This window comes from Schistocerca cancellata, chromosome 1, assembly GCF_023864275.1.
Source record: "Schistocerca cancellata isolate TAMUIC-IGC-003103 chromosome 1, iqSchCanc2.1, whole genome shotgun sequence".
NCBI classification, from domain to species: Eukaryota; Metazoa; Arthropoda; class Insecta; order Orthoptera; family Acrididae; genus Schistocerca; species Schistocerca cancellata.
This window is the reverse complement of record NC_064626.1, coordinates 539,190,289-539,208,778: the sequence shown is the minus strand read 5'-3', so window position 1 is coordinate 539,208,778 and position 18,490 is coordinate 539,190,289. Positions and strand designations below refer to the sequence as shown.

At 39.1% G+C, this 18,490-nt stretch overlaps 1 protein-coding gene across 1 annotated transcript in view; it reads right to left on the bottom strand.

The window, feature by feature from the left end:
• Nucleotides 1–18,490, bottom strand: part of LOC126188895 (uncharacterized) — a 249,966-nt gene that overhangs the window by 104,217 nt on the left and 127,259 nt on the right. The window contains exon 10 of the mRNA XM_049930624.1: nucleotides 6,775–6,885. Coding sequence (XP_049786581.1) covers nucleotides 6,775–6,885 — 111 coding nt within the window. The remainder of the gene's footprint in view (nucleotides 1–6,774; nucleotides 6,886–18,490) is intronic.

The window sequence follows — 18,490 nt, the reverse complement described above, 5'->3', positions numbered from 1 at the left end:
CAATTTGTGCGAAAAATCAGTAAGAATCGATTTGCTTGATAAAGTACCACAAGAAACAAGGAAACAGCATTGGGTGACTGTGGGAACAGAACTACAAGTAAATGTATTATGTGTGGTAGAACCATTGAGAGGAATTGATAAGCTATATAAAACACAATGTTTCTTGTGCAGGAGTATTCCACATATACGGGAAATAGATGGTGAGCAAGTAGTGCCCAGGTCTGTTGATAATTTTGGGACCAAAGATGTAAATTAATTAAAGGGATTATTGGTCACCAATATAAATATTCTACACTCCTGGAAATGGAAAAAAGAACACATTGACACCGGTGTGTCAGACCCACCATACTTTCTCCGGACACTGCGAGAGGGCTGTACAAGCAATGATCACACGCACGGCACAGCGGACACACCAGGAACTGCGGTGTTGGCCGTCGAATGGCGCTAGCTGCGCAGCATTTGTGCAACGCCGCCGTCAGTGTCAGCCAGTTTGCCGTGGCATACGGAGCTCCATCGCAGTCTTTAACACTGGTAGCATGCCGCGACAGCGTGGACGTGAACCGTATGTGCAGTTGACGGACTTTGAGCGAGGGCGTATAGTGGGCATGCGGGAGGCCTGGTGGACGTACCGCCGAATTGCTCAACACGTGGGGCGTGAGGTCTCCACAGTACATCGATGTTGTCGCCAGTGGTCGGCAGAAGGTGCACGTGCCCGTCGACCTGGGACCAGACCGCAGCGACGCACGGATGCACGCCAAGACCGTAGGATCCTACGCAGTGCCATAGGGGACCGCACCGCCACTTCCCAGCAAATTAGGGACACTGTTGCTCCTGGGGTATCGGCGAGGACCATTCGCAACCGTCTCCATGAAGCTGGGCTACGGTCCCGCACACCGTTAGGCCGTCTTCCGCTCACGCCCCAACATCGTGCAGCCCGCCTCCAGTGGTGTCGCGACAGGCGTGAATGGAGGGACGAATGGAGACGTGTCATCTTCAGCGATGAGAGTCGCTTCTGCCTTGGTGCCAATGATGGTCGTATGCGTGTTTGGCGCCGTGCAGGTGAGCGCCACAATCAGGACTGCATACGACCGAGGCACACAGGGCCAACACCCGGCATCACGGTGTGGGGAGCGATCTCCTACACTGGCCATACACCACTGGTGATCATCAAGGGCACACTGAATAGTGCACGGTACATCCAAACCGTCATCGAACCCATCGTTCTACCATTCCTAGACCGGCAAGGGAACTTGCTGTTCCAACAGGACAATGCACGTCCGCATGTATCCCGTGCCACCCAACGTGCTCTAGAAGGTGTAAGTCAACTACCCTGGCCAGCAAGATCTCCGGATCTGTCCCCCATTGAGCATGTTTGGGACTGGATGAAGCGTCGTCTCACGTGGTCTGCACGTCCAGCACAAAAGCTGGTCCAACTGAGGCGCCAGGTGGAAATGGCATGGCAAGCCGTTCCACAGGACTACATCCAGCATCTCTACGATCGTCTCCATGGGAGAATAGCAGCCTGCATTGCTGCGAAAGGTGGATATACACTGTACTAGAGCCGACATTGTGCATGCTCTGTTGCCTGTGTCTATGTGCCTGTGGTTCTGTCAGTGTGATCACGTGATGTATCTGACCCCACGAATGTGTCAATAAAGTTTCCCCTTCCTGGGACAATGAATTCACGGTGTTCTTATTTCAATTTCCAGGAGTGTATATGAAAATGATCTAGATAGTACAAGTTCAGACCCTAGCCACAAGCAAACCAACAGTGTGTATTACATGTAAGTGTAGAGCATTTATAAGGATCAGAAACAGCAGCACTGGAGAAATTACTGATCAAATTTCAGGACTTGTTAAATCCACATAGCACATAAGCAGCAACCCAGGTGACACAATACAGGATCCCAACTGGGAGTCAATTACCTATGTACCTTAAACTATATAGTGTACCCCATCACCTACAGCTAGTAGAGGAAGAATTCATTAACACCAATTACATCATGGCATCATTGAGGAAAGTGTTGGCCCATGGGATGCATCATAGTAGGAAGCAGATTATTGAAGATGATATTTAGCACTGCAAACACTGAGCACACATACATAGGTAGTGTAGCAACTGGAAGGAGAGAGGCAAAACATACTAAGGCTCCAACAGAATGCCATATAATGCTACTAAGGAAGCTAGAGTAAGCAGTAATGAACTATACCAGAATGCTAAGAGGCTTAACAATGGTCACAGCTGGTTATGTGAAAATGGCCACCAAAAAGGTGAATCAGGATTTAGGCACAACATAGACCTGGTTAGACCTGCTTAACATTAGGTTTGCTGTAGTGAGACTTTCACAAACATTAACCAAAAATGTAGGAGATACCCAAGTCAAGAGTCAAGCTGGCAGAAGTACAGAAGGCCATTCACCATATAGTGCATTGGCAGTTAAGCTCTACACTGCTGCCACTAAAGCAACTTCTTGTCAGCCTAAGTAAGGAGCAAAAGAGCTGGCAGCTACATTAGAAGTCATTACTTACCCTCATGAGAAGGCCATACAATTATTCTGATATGTTGTGCAGTGATGGGTTGCACCGACCATGCTTGACTACATGTGCTAGTCTGATTACCAGTGTAAAAATGTAAGTTTTGTTGTAAGTAATTTCCAGAAATAATATCAGTTTGTGATCCAGTACACCCAATCTTCCAAAGAGGGGAGGCATGCTGCACCACTATCTATTGAGTTGGGAGCTCAAATCTATGACCAAGTGAACAGAAAGCTGTCACTGTGTTCTGATGTAAGAAGCTTTAGAAAGGCTATGCTGACATGACGGAAGTCTTTGCCCTGGCACTTAATCAAGTTCTGTTGCCACAAATTGCCTGCAGCTTCTGGGGTTTGGAACATAAGCAACAAAGCAAAGTGCAGGGATCAGGCTGTTGCAATGGTGACCTGGATTACCACATGTCCGAGCCCGAACCCATGCCGTTTCCTTGGCCTAGGTGAGAGACAATGGTGTCCTGTCATAACACAGATGGAATGAGCAACCATAATTACCACTCGTTCTGCTCATGCAGTGTCTATCACCATCTGCAGCCAGCTCCAAGAGGTACTCCGTGACAATCATTGACATGATGTGGGTCAATAACCTTCTGTTACTAGACAACATCACCACTACCTGTGAAAGTATGGGCTGCAAATATTTTTAAAATCATAAAGCCCAGATTTGGGACTGCACCAAATTTATTTCACCTTCCTCCAGTGTATCATTAACAGTTAATACTTCCATAATATCATTATTAGTGGTTGTGGTTTCCAATACTAATAAAAACCCCCAGGCTGTGGCTAAGCCATGTCTCCACAATATCCTTTCTTTCAGGAGTGCTAGTTCTGCAAGGTTCGCAGGAGAGCTTCTGTAAAGTTTGGAAGGTAGGAGACAAGATACTGGCAGAAGTAAAGCTGTGAGGCCGGGCGTGAGTCGTGCTTCGGTAGCTCAGATGGTAGAGCACTTGCCCGCAAAAGGCAAAGGTCCCGAGTTCGAGTCTCAGTCAGGCACACAGTTTTAATCTGCCAGGAAGTTTCATATCAGCGCACACTCTGCTGCAGAGTGATAATCTCATTCTGGAAACATCCCCCAGGCTGTGGCTAAGCCATGTTTCCGCAATATCCTTTCTTTCAGGAGTGCTAGTTCTGCAAGGTTCGCAGGAGAGCTTCTGTAAAGTTTGGAAGGTAGGAGACGAGATACTGGCAGAAGTAAAGCTGTGAGGCCGGGCGTGAGTCGTGCTTCGGTAGCTCAGATGGTAGAGCACTTTCCCGCAAAAGGCAAAGGTCCCGAGTTCGAGTCTCAGTCGGGCACACAGTTTTAATCTGCCAGGAAGTTTCATATCAGCGCACACTCTGCTGCAGAGTGATAATCTCATTCTGGAAACATCCCCCAGGCTGTGGCTTTCAGGAGTGCTAGTTCTGCAAGGTTCGCAGGAGAGCTTCTGTAAAGTTTGGAAGGTAGGAGACGAGATACTGGCAGAAGTAAAGCTGTGAGGCCGGGTGTGAGTCGTGCTTCGGTAGCTCAGATGGTAGAGCACTTGCCCGCAAAAGGTAAAGGTCCCGAGTTCGATTCTCGGTCGGGCACACAGTTTTAATCTGGCAGGAGGTTTCATATCAGCGCACACTCCGCTGCAGAGTGAAAATCTCATTCTGGAAACATCCCCTAGGCTGTGGCTAAGCCATGTCTCCGCAATATCCTTTCTTTCAGGAGTGCTAGTTCTGCAAGGTTCGCAGGAGAGCTTCTGTAAAGTTTGGAAGGTAGGAGATGAGATACTGGCAGAAGTAAAGCTGTGAGGCCGGACATGAGTTGTGCTTCGGTAGCTCAGATGGTAGAGCACTTGTCCGCGAAAGGCAAAGATCCCGAGTTCGAGTCTCGGTCGGGCACACAGTTTTAATCTGCCAGGAAGTTTCAAAAATACCCTGGAATTCTTATATCAATACCAAGTGAGGTGGCACAGTGGTTAGCACACTGGACGCACATTCAGGAGGACAACATTTCAAACCCGCATCCCATCATCCTGATTTGGGTTTTCCATGATTTCCCTAAACTGCTTCAGGTAAATGCCAGGATGGTTCCTTTGAAAGGGCATGGCCAATTTCCCTCCCCTTCCTTCCCTAATCCAAGCTTGTGCTCCATCTCTAATGACCTTCTTGTCAACGGGACATTAAACACTAATTCCTCCTCCTCTTATATCAATGTCAAACAGTCTTCTTTTCCAGGAGACAGATCTTACTCTCATAGAGTTTTTTTCATTCATAGTAACATATATTTCACTGTCTTACAATGCTAGGCACATCCTTGACTAGGCTGGTATTACATGAACTAACATGTTGAAGTGTTCTTACTTTCTTTTTCTTACCTTTAACTCCCATTTCTTTTGATGTTTACATTTATATTACTCAGGTCACATTATTGTGTATGTCAGATGGTTCTTCAAGTATCACAATAGTTTTCTCCTTTCGTGTTCATTCCTAACTGATGTGCACATAGAATAACTCTGGATAAAACTCTCCATACCCCCAAATAGCTATGATGCTGTTAATGGAGCATATGGTCTCAAACCTTTAGGAGTAAACCTCCTGGAATACAGATTGCCTCTCTTGTAGTTTCTGTCACCAGTGTTGGGTCAGCATTTCCATGATGTTTACTAAAGGCACCTGTGAGGAGACTTGATGCTCTTCTTTGGATCTTTTCCCTCTCTCTCTCTCTTTCTCTCTCTCTCTCTCTCTCTCTTCCATTAATCTTATCTGCTAACTGTCACAGACTGAAGAACAATGTTCAAGAATCAATAAAAATCTTCTGAAAAATCTCAAACAGGAATCTGCTTTTTCTGCCCTTAGTTTTACAGCTTTGTCCCACTATGGATGTATACTCCTAGACATTTTTTAACTGTTCAGATTTCCAATTACTGAAAGCCATTCATATAACCTAACAATAATGAGTCTTTCTACCTGTCTGCATAGAACACATTATAATTGTTTACATTAAGAGCAAGGATAACTACAGATCATGCACAAAGCATTAATCTTCTGTAGATATTTCTGCATTTTGTGGCAACTTTATACAGTTGCACCTTCTCTACATGTAGGCAAACAACCTCAAGGAACTTCCAGCCCTACACACTCAACTGTAATGCCCTCCCAACAACATATGTTTTTCTTTCTACTTCCAGAAGTTTGTCTCCAACTCATATATACCTTGATAAACCTCAGATAATAATTTAAGAATAGAAACTTTCTGGTTAGAGCACTACTATAAATACGCACATGAGATATTGTAGTTACGGCATTTACGAAGAATGAGAGTTTATATTCTGGTACATGTCACAAAATTTTGACAGTACTTAACAAAATCTCAGCTGGTCAGTAATCAAAATAGGTTTTTTTTAAAAAAAACATGAATAAATAGGTGACAGCTTTTAAAAGACTTATAGGTAACACTTATTCTTTTCTATTAACTTTCGATGCTCTTCAGGAGATGAGTTACATTGACAACATTATCAAAAAGAAAGTTGCTACTCACCATATAGTGGAGATGCTGAGTTCCAGATAGGCACAACAAAAAGTCTGTCACAGATAAGGCATTTGTCAAAAATAGATGACACACACACACACACACACACACACACACAACAAACGTAACTCACACACACGAGTACATTGAAAGTGTGAAACAGAAAAGTACTTTCCAAATCTTACCCTTTAATACCTGCAGACAACAGTGGCCACGTGTGTGCGAGTTGTGCTTTTGTGAATGTGTGTTTTTTCTATGTCAGACAAAGGGCTTAGGCCAATAGCTGAATATTTATAGAATTCTTTTTCATTTACCTGTCCGGGACTCAATGCCTCCCCAATGTGGTGAGAAGCAAGCTAGCCTTTCCACATTATTGTTATTCCATCCTGGATTTTCCATTGTTAGATGATACCATGCTAATGTAGTTGACATTTACAAATCAAACAATGACTTCCACTTTAGATAGAGAGGGTGACAGAGGAATCAATTCTGAATTCATATTCTGCAATCACTATGTCATTAAAGCTTACTATCCAGTTCATCAATGACATATTATAAATAAATTAAAAAGAACTTTTGGTATCAGAGACATAGGAATTAGGACTAAATAAATTCAGTAGTTACAAAACACACCTCCTTGCAAGAAAAGTTGTGCAAAAATTCCGAGCAGATTTATCATCTCACTATCTACATTATGTAACAACAGATCAAACTCTGAAATAAACATACCTTTGATTTCATTTTTGCCATTATTTCAACTATGTTTGTCTCCTGAGAGGAAGGTTTTCTTCCTGGTCTCGGAGCATTAATTCTTTTCACTTGTTCCAAATATTTCTCATACTAAACAAAAACAAAAGAATAAGTAAAAATTCACAAAAAAATATAAAACTATGCTAAATAGCAACAGGACTCATATTTTAAAGGATATGTGTTCAACAGGATTAAGTGTGGCTACTGCGTTTTTCACACACAAATCTTTTTTGCCGAGACTATTGGAAAGCCTTTAAGTAAGATGGCATCATTATCTTGAATAATTATTTTATTCCTCAGTCTATACAAAATTTATAAATAACAGTCCAAAATATTACTCCTATGTCTTGGAGCAACCACTGTCCCTTATAGAAGTCAGTAGTGCACAAGGCACCCAGAAAGGAAGACATTACCACAATGAGATTACCAGCAGGCTTGTCTCAGCCCATTTAATTAGATTAGATTAGATTTACTTTCATTCCAATTGATCCGTAGTGAGGAGGTCCTCCAGGATGTGGAACATGTCAGAAAAACAACAATACATGACAAATATTTACAACTAAAACAAATAAGCTAATGTACCATTCCACAGGTCCCAAGTGGAATGATCGTCATTTTTTAATGAACACTAAGAGTCATTTTACAAATACTAATGCACTGAATTTAAAATAAAAAAGTTTTTTATTTATTTATAAGGTAATAAACATGTAATACAACTACTGAAATACTTATTTACAATGAACACATTACTGCACTGAAATGGTGCAGAAGTTAGATTATACTTACACACAACCACACACACACACACACACACACACACACACACACACAGACACACAAATTTTCAGTGAAAACATTACTGCACTGAAATTGTGCAGAAGTTATGTTGTACTTATATTCAAATCAGTTGGTTTTACTAAGAAATTCATCAATGGAGTAGAAGGAGTTGGCCACCAATAAATCCTTTAGGCTTCTCTTAAACTGAATTTCATTGGTTGTTAAGCTTTTTATGGCTGCTGGCAAGTTATTGAAAATGTGTGTTCCTGAATAATGCACACCTTTTTGTACAAGACTAAGTGACTTTAAATCCTTGTGAAGATTATTCTTATTTCTAGTATTGATTCCATGAATTGAGCTGTTGGTTTGAAAAAGTGATATATTTTTAATGACAAATTTCATTAAGGAATAAATATATTGGGAAGCTGTAGTTAGTATCCCTAGTTCCTTAAACAGGCTTCTGCAGGATGTTCTTGAGTTCACACCACATATAATTCTTACTGCACGTTTTTGTGCCCGGAAAACTTTAGCTTGGCTTGATGAATTACCCCAAAATATAAAGCCATATGACATTATGGAATGAAAGTAAGCATAGTATGCCAGCTTTTTCATTTTGATATCCCCTATGTCTGACAAAATTCGCATTGCAAACAGAGATTTGTTAAGACGCTTCAGCAGTTCTGTGGTGTGCTCCTCCCAGTTGAATTTATTATCAAGCTGTAATCCCAAGAATTTAACACTGTCCACTTCTTCTATCTTCTTGTCATCGTATGTTAGACATATACTCTTGGGACACCCCTTACAAGTTCTGAACTGCATGTAGTGTGATTTTTCAAAGTTTAGTGACAAAGAATTGGCTAGGAACCAGTGATTAATGTCTACAAATATTTTATTGGCTGATCTTTCTAAGACTACACCTGATTTGCTATTTATTGCAATGTTTGTATCATCGGCAAACAAAACAAACTTGGCATCTGGTAATGTTACTGATGAAAGGTCATTGATATACACAAGGAAAAGTAAGGGCCCCAAAATGGAACCTTGTGGGACCCCACATGTAATTAGTTCCCAGTTGGATGATGCCTGATAGATTGATACATGTCTCTTTCCTAATAACACCCTTTGTTTCCTGCCTGAGATATAAGATTTGAACCATTTTACAGCATTTCCTGTTACACTATAATATTCTAGTTTACTTAAAAGGATATTGTGATTTACACAGTCAAATGTCTTTGACAGATCACAAAATATACCAGTTGCCTGCAGTTTTTTGTCTAATGAATTAAGCACATTTTCACTGTAAGTGAAGATAGTCTTCTCAATATCAGAACCTTTTAGAAATCCAAACTGTGATTTTGACAGTATGTTATTTGAGATAAGATGGTTATAAAGACGGCTGTACATTACTTTTTCGAAAATTTTTGAGAATGCTGGCAACAGTGAAATTGGACGGAAATTTGATGCTATTTCTTTATCTCCCTTCTTAAACAGTGGCTTAACTTCAGCATATTTCAGCCATTCAGGAAATATTCCACTGATAAACGACTGGTTACAAAGATAGCTTAATATGTTACTTAGCTCAGAATCACATTCTTTAATTAACTTTGTTGATATTTCATCATACCCACTAGATGTTTTTGATTTTAAAGATTTTATGATGGACATTATTTCTGTTGGGGTAGTGAGGGTCAAATTCATATTATGGAAGTTACTTGAAATGTCTGGTCTAAGGTAATCCATAGCAGCATCTACCGAACCTGACAACCCCATCTTTTCAGTAACAGTTATAAAATGTTTGTTAAAAAGTTCTGCAACACTATACACATCTGTCACCAATGTATCATTTACTCTTAATGCTATTTGTTCCTCTTCATGTCTGGTTCTACCGGTCTCCTCCTTCACTATATCCCATATTGTCTTTATTTTGTTATCTGATATGACTATCTTTTCCTTGTAATATATTTGCTTTGACATCCGTATTACAGTCTTTAATATTTTGCAGTATTTCTTATAATGTGCTATAGCATCAACATTGGAAATGTTTCGGATTGACAGATACAGTTTTCTTTTTGTTTTAGAAGATACCCCTATTCCTCGAGTAATCCATGGCTTCTTTGTAGACTTTGCTCTAATCTTGGTAAGTTTTGGGGGAAAGCAGTGTTCAAATAAGGTAAGCTTTTTATTAGCAAAAATGTTATATTTTTCATTCATGCCATGAGCACTGTAAACATCAGTCCAGTGAATGTCTCTGAGGAGTGTCCTAAAATAATCAATTTTTGGCTTACTGATTACCCTCTTGAGCTCAGATTTAACAGATTTTATATCCTGTTCAGTATTAACATTTAACAGAAGGAACTGCATGTCATGGTCTGAGAGGCCATTGACTATTGGTTTTGTAATATAATTTTGTTCATTGGACTTTTCTATAAAGATATTATCAATGGCTGTTTGTGAGCAAGTGGCTATCCTAGTGGGGAACTTTACTGTGGGAATTAAGTTGAATGATAGTGTTACTAACTTAAATAAGTTCTTATTGGGAGAGTCTTTAAGGAAATCTACATTTAAATCACCAGCAACCACTATTTCTTTGTTTTTGGTTGTTAAATGGGCCAGTACAGCTTCAAGGTGGTTTACAGATTAAAGTTACCTGCAGGTGCTCGATATACACTTAATATTATGAAAGATTTTTTGTGAAAATCTAATTCTGTTGCACATGCTTCCATATGCTGTTCTAGGCAAAATTTATGAATGTCTATGTTCTTAAATTTATGACAGTTCCTGATGAATGTGGCAACTCCTCCTTTCTCCATTTCTGATCTACAAAAGTGATATGCTAACCTAAACCCTGTAACACTTAAAAGTTCTATACCAGTGGTCACATGATGTTCCGAGAGGCAGATTATGTCAGCTGGGTTTGAAGACTCTAATTCATCTATGCAAATAGTTAATTCATTAATTTTATTTCTCAGTCCTCGAATATTTTGATGCAATAAAGATAGCTGACATTTCACATTGACTGAGTTAAAATTGGGTGGAGTTAAAATATCTGCTGACAGTTGAAAATTCTTAACCAATGGCTGTTTATGTTGGTGTAATAAGCTGGAATTATGTTTTTTGATTTCTTTCTCAAACTGAAGGTTTGTCTCAGTTCTAACCTCTCTTAAAATTTGCTTTCTTTCTGTCCTCCCTACCCTAAAAAAGGGTCTTTTCTGAATCCTATAACCACTGGTATTTTACCACTCATGACAGTGCCTCCCCCCTTTAACTTTCCTGCTATTTCCCCAGCCAATTTACCCTTCCCCTTCCTGTTGAGGTGAAGGCCATGCCTAGTATAATCCCACCTACTGATAGAATCAACATGAACCACACCAATGTGTGACCCTGCACCCGACATGAGCAGCCGTTCCAGCTCCAAATTAACTCTCTTGACAGAAGAGTTCAAATGAGGTCGGTCATGGCGCCCAAGAACAGATACAAACTCAACACTGGTATGCTTCGATGCTGATGCAATCTTCGCCAGGTCACACTCTATACTGTACCCAGGATCTCTGTCAATACTGTCACCTGCCCCACCCACTATAACCACGTTGTCTTCCTTAGTGAAATCTTTGCAAAGTGATCCTAAATCCTCTGTCACCTGCTCCAGACCAGCACTAGGTTTAAAAAAATTGGTGACCTGGTATTCTGATCCTAGTTCATCCTGCAAGAGTTGGCCAACACCTCTTCCATGGGAACTACCTAACAACAACACTTTCTTTCTCTTTACTGATTTCCCTACATTCTTCCTTTTCAATTTGCTGCTGAAAGTTTGTTGTGCCCTGTCTACACCTGTAACTGCTTGAGGCTCACCAGCTTCTAACTGAAGCAACAGGTCAAATCTATTTTCCACATTCACCATAAAGCTGTCAGACAAAGTTCTAGGCCTGTTCCTCCTGTTGCCTGTTGCCACTTCCCACCTCTCTTTACCCTTCTCCCTCCTTAACCTGTCAAGATCTCCCCTGGCCTTGTCTAACTCAGCCTGAAGGGCAGCAATTTTCCCCTCCTGTTCCAGTATCTTCCTATCTCTACTACAAATCCTACAAAACCACTGATGAGTCTCATTTACTTCCCCTATTCCCACACCACTACAGTCACCCACATGGAAAAAACTACAGCACCCATCACACCAAAGCCCCAATCTAACAATTCTACGGCAAGTCAAGCACTTTTCACTCATGATAAACGTAATAGTTTATTAAGAATAAGTCAGTTAAATTACAGATAAACACGAAAATATGGTTACACAAATTTGGCCTATACGCAACTGTGTGTAAACAAAAACAAAAGTGCAAAGTTTCTGAAACAACAAGTTAAACTTTACGCTACTTCCGTGTTACTGGACAAGAGGTAACATTTGCCTGTTACTTTACATGTCATTTGAAATTGAGAAGCACTGACTGGAGAGAAATAGCATCTCAAATAAGAAAGAACACACACACACACAAACACACAGAAAGACACCATCCATCTCAGATATTAGTTGTATTGTGCGTAGCTAACAGATTGAGTGTAAATTTCAATCACCATGTTATATCAAAAAGGGACTGGTTGGGTACGTCTTTTAAAACATAATAATTCTTTTTGACTTTGATGTAAAAAATTTCGTCAATAGGTCCATATGCTTCTGAAGAAGACAATTTTACAATTGTTGAAACCAAAGTCACGGTTGTTAAAAAAAAAACTTTATATCTGCAACTGGTTTGCTGATTTTATCAAATAATTCATTTATTGCAGAGATATTCCTCTGTAACAGAAATAATTTTCCAGTGCTAAATATTAAAAGAATAAACAATTTACTTCCATTTAAGATAATTCCTGCGATCTTCAAAAGTTTTTGGTGAAAGCAAAAAATTCCAGTTTCAATAACAACATCCTACAGTGAGTGTAAAAAAAGAAAATATAAAATTTCTGTTAGTTTTTCATTTAATAACGAGGCTTTTTCATTCTATAATTTAGAAATATTCAATTTTTATTTACTGGAAATCTGGGACAGAAATGGAAAATATCATCTACTTTTATACTAAGGTATTAATCATAAGAAAGTGTTTAACAGTGTAATTTGTATGTTACACATGAACAAAACTCACCAGTCAGTAGTTACTTTTTAAAATTTGGTATGAAAATAGTTGACAACTAATAATTGCGGTCAAAATTTTTATGAAAGCTACTGAGAATCATAACACAAATTGGTGTACTATTCAAAAGAGAAATATTCTATCAATAAAGTCATGAATAATTTCTACAGTTACTCAGTATATATACCAAGCATTTTTTGTTGGATAAAAACATTATAATGAAATTTTTCGAACTTTAACTTAGAAAGATGTTTCAAAATAGAATCTGAAACTATCGACTTCAACATATCACTTTCAATGGCAAAATTTGACAGTCCACACAACTGTTTTGGAGAAAGTTTTGATCTAAGGCAAGTCTTTATCAATGAAAATCTCCTTTCACCAACAGCTACAGGTCAAAACTTCATTGTTTGGTTCCTTCCCAATGATGTACATTCAGCACCATAACTTAATACAGTCCCAGGAGCTATTAGATTAGATTAGTTTTTCATTCCATAGATCTGTGCTTAGGAGATCCTCATGGATGTGGAACATGTCATAATTTTTTTTAGCTGAAATAACAATACTAATAGTATGAGTATATACAATACATCATTTGTTTCTATTAAAAAAGTCATCAATGGAGTAGAAGGAGTTGGCCACTAGCAAGTCTTTCAGGCTCCTTTTAAACTGATCTTTATTTGTAACTAATTTTTTTGTGTTTGCTGGCAAATTATTGAAGATGAGTGTTCCTGAGTAGTGGACCCCTTTTTGAACTAAATTAAGTGCTTTTAAGTCCTTGTGCAGATTATTTTTGTTCCTGGTATTGTATGTATGAACTGAGCTGTTTGTTGGAAAAAAGAGATATATTATTTAGGACAGATTTCATTAAGGAGTAATTATACAGAGAGGCAGTAGTTAGTATACCCAATTCTTTGAAGAGGTTTCTACAGGATGTCCGCGAATTTACTCCATAAATAATACGTATTATACGCTTTTGGACTCTGAAAACTTTTGTTTGTCTTGAAGAGTTACCCCAAAATATTATACCATATGACATTATGGAATGAAAGTAGGCAAAGTATGCAAGCTTTTTCATTTTTATGTCACCTATGTCTGCTAACACTCTATGCAAATACTGATTTGTTAAGGCGTTTCTGCAGTTCTGTGGTGTGCTCCTCCCAACTGAATTTATTATCAAGTTGTAATCCCAGGAATTTAAGGCTGTCTACCTCTTGCACCTGCTCTTCTTCATACTTTATGCATATGCTGGGTGGAAACCTCTTACAGGTTCTGAATTGCACACAGTGAGTCTTTTCGAAGTTTAATGTCAGTGAGTTGACTTTAAACCATTTATTAATATCCATGAAAATATCATTAGCAGATCTTTCTAGAACTACACTCGACATACTATTTATTGCAATACTTGTGTCATCTGCAAACAAAACAAACTCTGCTTCTAGCAGTGTAACTGATGAGAGATCATTAATGCACTCAAGAAAAAGCAATGGCCCTAAGATGGATCCTTGTGGGACACCACATGTAATTTCTTCCCATTCTGATGATGACTGATGACTTAATTCACTAGTCCCTTGCACCGACACCCTTTGTTTCCTGTTAGCGAGGTATGACTTGAACCATTTTGTAGCACTGCCCGTGACACCATAGAATACTAATTTATTTAAAAGGATGTTGTGGTTCACACAATCAAATGCCTTTGACAAATCACAGAAAATACCTGCTGCTTGTAATTTGTTATTTAATGAATTAAGTACATTTTCACTGTAGGTGTAAATAGCCTTCTTGATATCAGAATCCTTCAGAAATCCAAACTGTGTTCTTGATAATATGTTATTTGTGGTCAGATGGTTGAGAAGCTGCCTGTACATTACTTTTTCTAAAATTTTTGAGAATGCTGGCAAAAGTGCAATTGGTCTGTAGTTTAGTGCCATCTCTTTTCCCCTTTCTTGAATAGAGGCTTAACATCTGCATATTTTAGCCAGTCGGGAAATGTCCCAGTTATAATTGACTGGTTACACAAGTAACTTAGAATTGTACTAAACTCACAAGAACATGCCTTAATTAACTTTGTTGAGATTTCATCGTAACCGCTAGAATGCTTTGTTTTTAAAATTTTTATTATGGAAGTTATTTCTTTTGGTGAAGTGAGTGACATATTCATGTACCTGAAGCTATTTGTAAAGGCTAGTTTCAGATATTCAGAGGCATTATTTACTGATCCTGACAATCCCATTCTATCAGTAACAGATATAAAGTACTTGTTAAATAGATTTGCCACACTATGCCCATCGGTTACTAATGTGTCATCTACCCTTAATGCTATTTGCTCCCGTTCCTTTCCAGTTCTGTCAGTCTTCTCTTTCACTATATCCCATATTGTTTTTATTTTGTTCCCTTACATTGCTATCTTGCTGCTGTAGGATCCTTAGTTCTGGGGTGTGGTCTGATGGGTGCTGTAGTTTCTTTCATTGGGGCGAATGTAGTGGCATGGTAAATGCGGACATAAATGAGGCTCACCAGTGATATTGTAGGATCTGCAGTAGAGATAGGAAAATACTGGAACAGAAAGGGAAAATTGCAGCTCTTCAAGCTGACTTAGACAGGGCAAGGGAGGATCTGGACAGGTTAAAGAGGGAGGAGGGTGAACAGAGGTGGGGAGTGGGTACAGGTAATAGGGGGAACAGGCAAAGGAGAGCATGACAGCTTTGTCATAAATCTTGAAAATAGATTTGACCCGTTGCCTCAGTCAGAATCGGATGAGCCTCATGTAGCTGAAGCTGTAGAAAGGGCACAACAAGCTTTCAAGGACTTGAAAAAGGTAGGGAAATTTATAAAGGGAAAGAAAGTTCTGTTGTTAGGTAGTTCCCATAGTAGAGGTGTTGGCCAACTACTGCAGGAAAATCTAGGTCCAGAGTACCAGGTCACAAACTTTTTCAAACCTAGTGCAGATCTGGGTCAGGTAACAGAGGATGTAGGTTCTTTCTGCAAGGATTTCACAAAGGAGGATGCCGTGGTTATAGTGGGTGGTTTGGGAAATAGCATTGACAGAGACTCTGAATATTCCATAGAGAGTGACCTGGTGAAGGTGGCATCAGCAACGAAGCATACGAGTGTGGGATTTGTGTCTGTGTTGAGACGCCATGATCGGCCTCATTTGAACTCTTCCGCCGGGAGGGTGAACTTAGAGTTGGAGTGGCCGCTTAGGACAGGTATAGGGTCCCATATTGGTTTGATTCCTGTGGATGCTATCGATAGGTGGGACTACACTAGGCATGGCCTTCACCTCAATAGGAAAGGGAAGGGAAAACTGTCTGGGTTGATTGCAGAAAACCTAAGTGGTGACTGTCACAAGTGGTAAAATACCAGTGGTCACAGGTGTCACAGGGATGCAAAAAAAAAAAAAAAGTTCAAATGGCTCTGAGCACTATGGGACTTAACAGCTGTGGTCATCAGTCCCCTAGAACTTAGAACTACTTAAACCTAACTAACCTAAGGACATCACACACATCCATGCCCGAGGCAGGATTCGAACCTGCGACCGTAGCACACAGGGATGCCTTTTTTTTAAGATAGGGAAGGGGGAAAGAAAACGAGTTTTAAGAGAGATTGGCAGACACACTCAGTTTGAGAAAATAGTTGAACAGGAGTCAGATTTTAGCATACAGCCTCCATTTAAACAATGTTTAACAGAAAGTAATCAGAAACTGCCAGTTCATCTTCACCAAAGCAGTTATAATCTCATTAGCATGCAGTATCAGTTATCTTTATTACACCAGAACATTCCGGGATTCAGAAATAAAGTTGATGAACTACTCATTTGTATTGATGAAATGAATTCATCAAACCAAATTGACATAATCTGCCCCGCTGAACACCAAGTGACCACTGGTATAGATATGTTAGACATTTCAGGATTTAAGCTAGCTTCCTACTTCTGCAGAGTAGATATGGATGGTGGAGGAATTGCCACATTTATTAAAAACTGCTATAAATTCAAGAACACTGACATTAATAACTTCTGTTTAGAGCAGCATCTAGAAGCATGTGCAACAGAAGTAGAGTTCTGTAACAGATCCTATATAATAGTAACTATTTACCGAGCACCTGCAGGAAATTATAATCTATTCATAAATCATCTAGAAGCTCTTTTGGTTTATTTAACAGGAAGAAACAAAGAAATTTTGATTGCTGGTGACTTTAATACAGATTTTCTAATGCAATCTTCCAGTAAACATTTACTGCAGTTAGTAATGTTGTCATTCAATCTAACTCACGCTGTAAACTTTCCAACTAGTACACTAAATCCTCAAGGACAGCCATTGATAACATATTTATAGACAAATCAAGGGAACAAAATCATATCATAAAACCTGTAATAAATGGACAATCAGATCATGACATGCAGCTCCTTGTTTTAGATGTAAATTCTAAGCAGACTATCAAGACTGCTAAATCTGAATACAGGAGAGTAGTCAATCAACCAAAAATTGATGTTTTAGAAAACTGCTCAAAGATATGAACTGGAAAGATGTCTATAGTGCTCATGACATGAATGAAAAATATAACACATTCATGAACAATGTCAGTACCATGTTTGAAAACTGTTTTCCTCTAAAAGTTACTCAAATTAAACAGAAGTCTATAACAAAACCATGGATTACACAAGGAATAAAGATTTCCTGTAAGACAAAAAGGAAAATGTATCTGTTGACCAAGAATAGCTCCAATGCTGATGATTTAGCTAAATACTAAATACAAGGAATACTGTAAAATATAAAGAAAGTAATTCATACATCTAAATAAATGCACTAAGAGAAGAAGATAGCAATGTCAGGGAACAAAATAAAAACAATATGGGATATAGTGAAAGAGGAGACTGACAGAACTAGAAAGGAACGGGAGCAAATAGCATTAAGGGTAGATGACACATTAGTAACCGATGGGCATAGTGTGGCAAATCTATTTAACAAGTACTTTATATCCGTTACTGATAGAATAGGATTGTCAGGATCAGTAAATAATGCCTCTGAATATTTGAAACCAGCCGTTACAAATAGCTTCAGGTACATGAATATGTCACTCACTTCACCAAAAGAAATAACTTCCATAATAAAAATTTTAAAAACAAAGCATTCTAGCGGTTACGATGAAATCTCAACAAAGTTAATTAAGGCATGTTCTTGTGAGTTTAGTACAATTCTAAGTTACTTGTGTAACCAGTCAATTATAACTGGGACATTTCCCGACTGGCTAAAATATGCAGATGTTAAGCATCTATTCAAGAAAGGGGAAAAGAGCCTTTTGCTCCCACCTTCAGAATTTTAAAGAGAATATTCCATTCAACATTGTCAAAAGCTTTTTCGAAGTCTACAAATTCTAGAAATGTAGGCTTGCCTTTCCTTAATCTATCTTCTAAGATAAGTCATACCGTCAGTATTGCCTTGCATGTTCCAACATTTCTACCGAATCCAAACTGATCTAACCCATGTCTGGCTTCTACCAGTTTTCCCATTCATCTGTAAAGAATTCATGTTAGTGTTTTGCAGCCATGACTCATTAAACTGATAGTTCAGTAATTTTCACACCTGTCAACACATGCTTTCTTTGAGATTGGAATTATTATATTCTTCTTGGAATCTGAGGGTATTTTGCCTGTCTCATACATCTTGTTCACCAGATGGTAGAGTTTTGTCATGGCTGGCTCTATCAAGGCTATCAGTAGCACTAATTGAATGTTTTCTGTTCCTGGAGCCTTTTTTTGACTTAAGACTTTCAGTGCTCTGTCAGATTCTTCAGGCAGTATC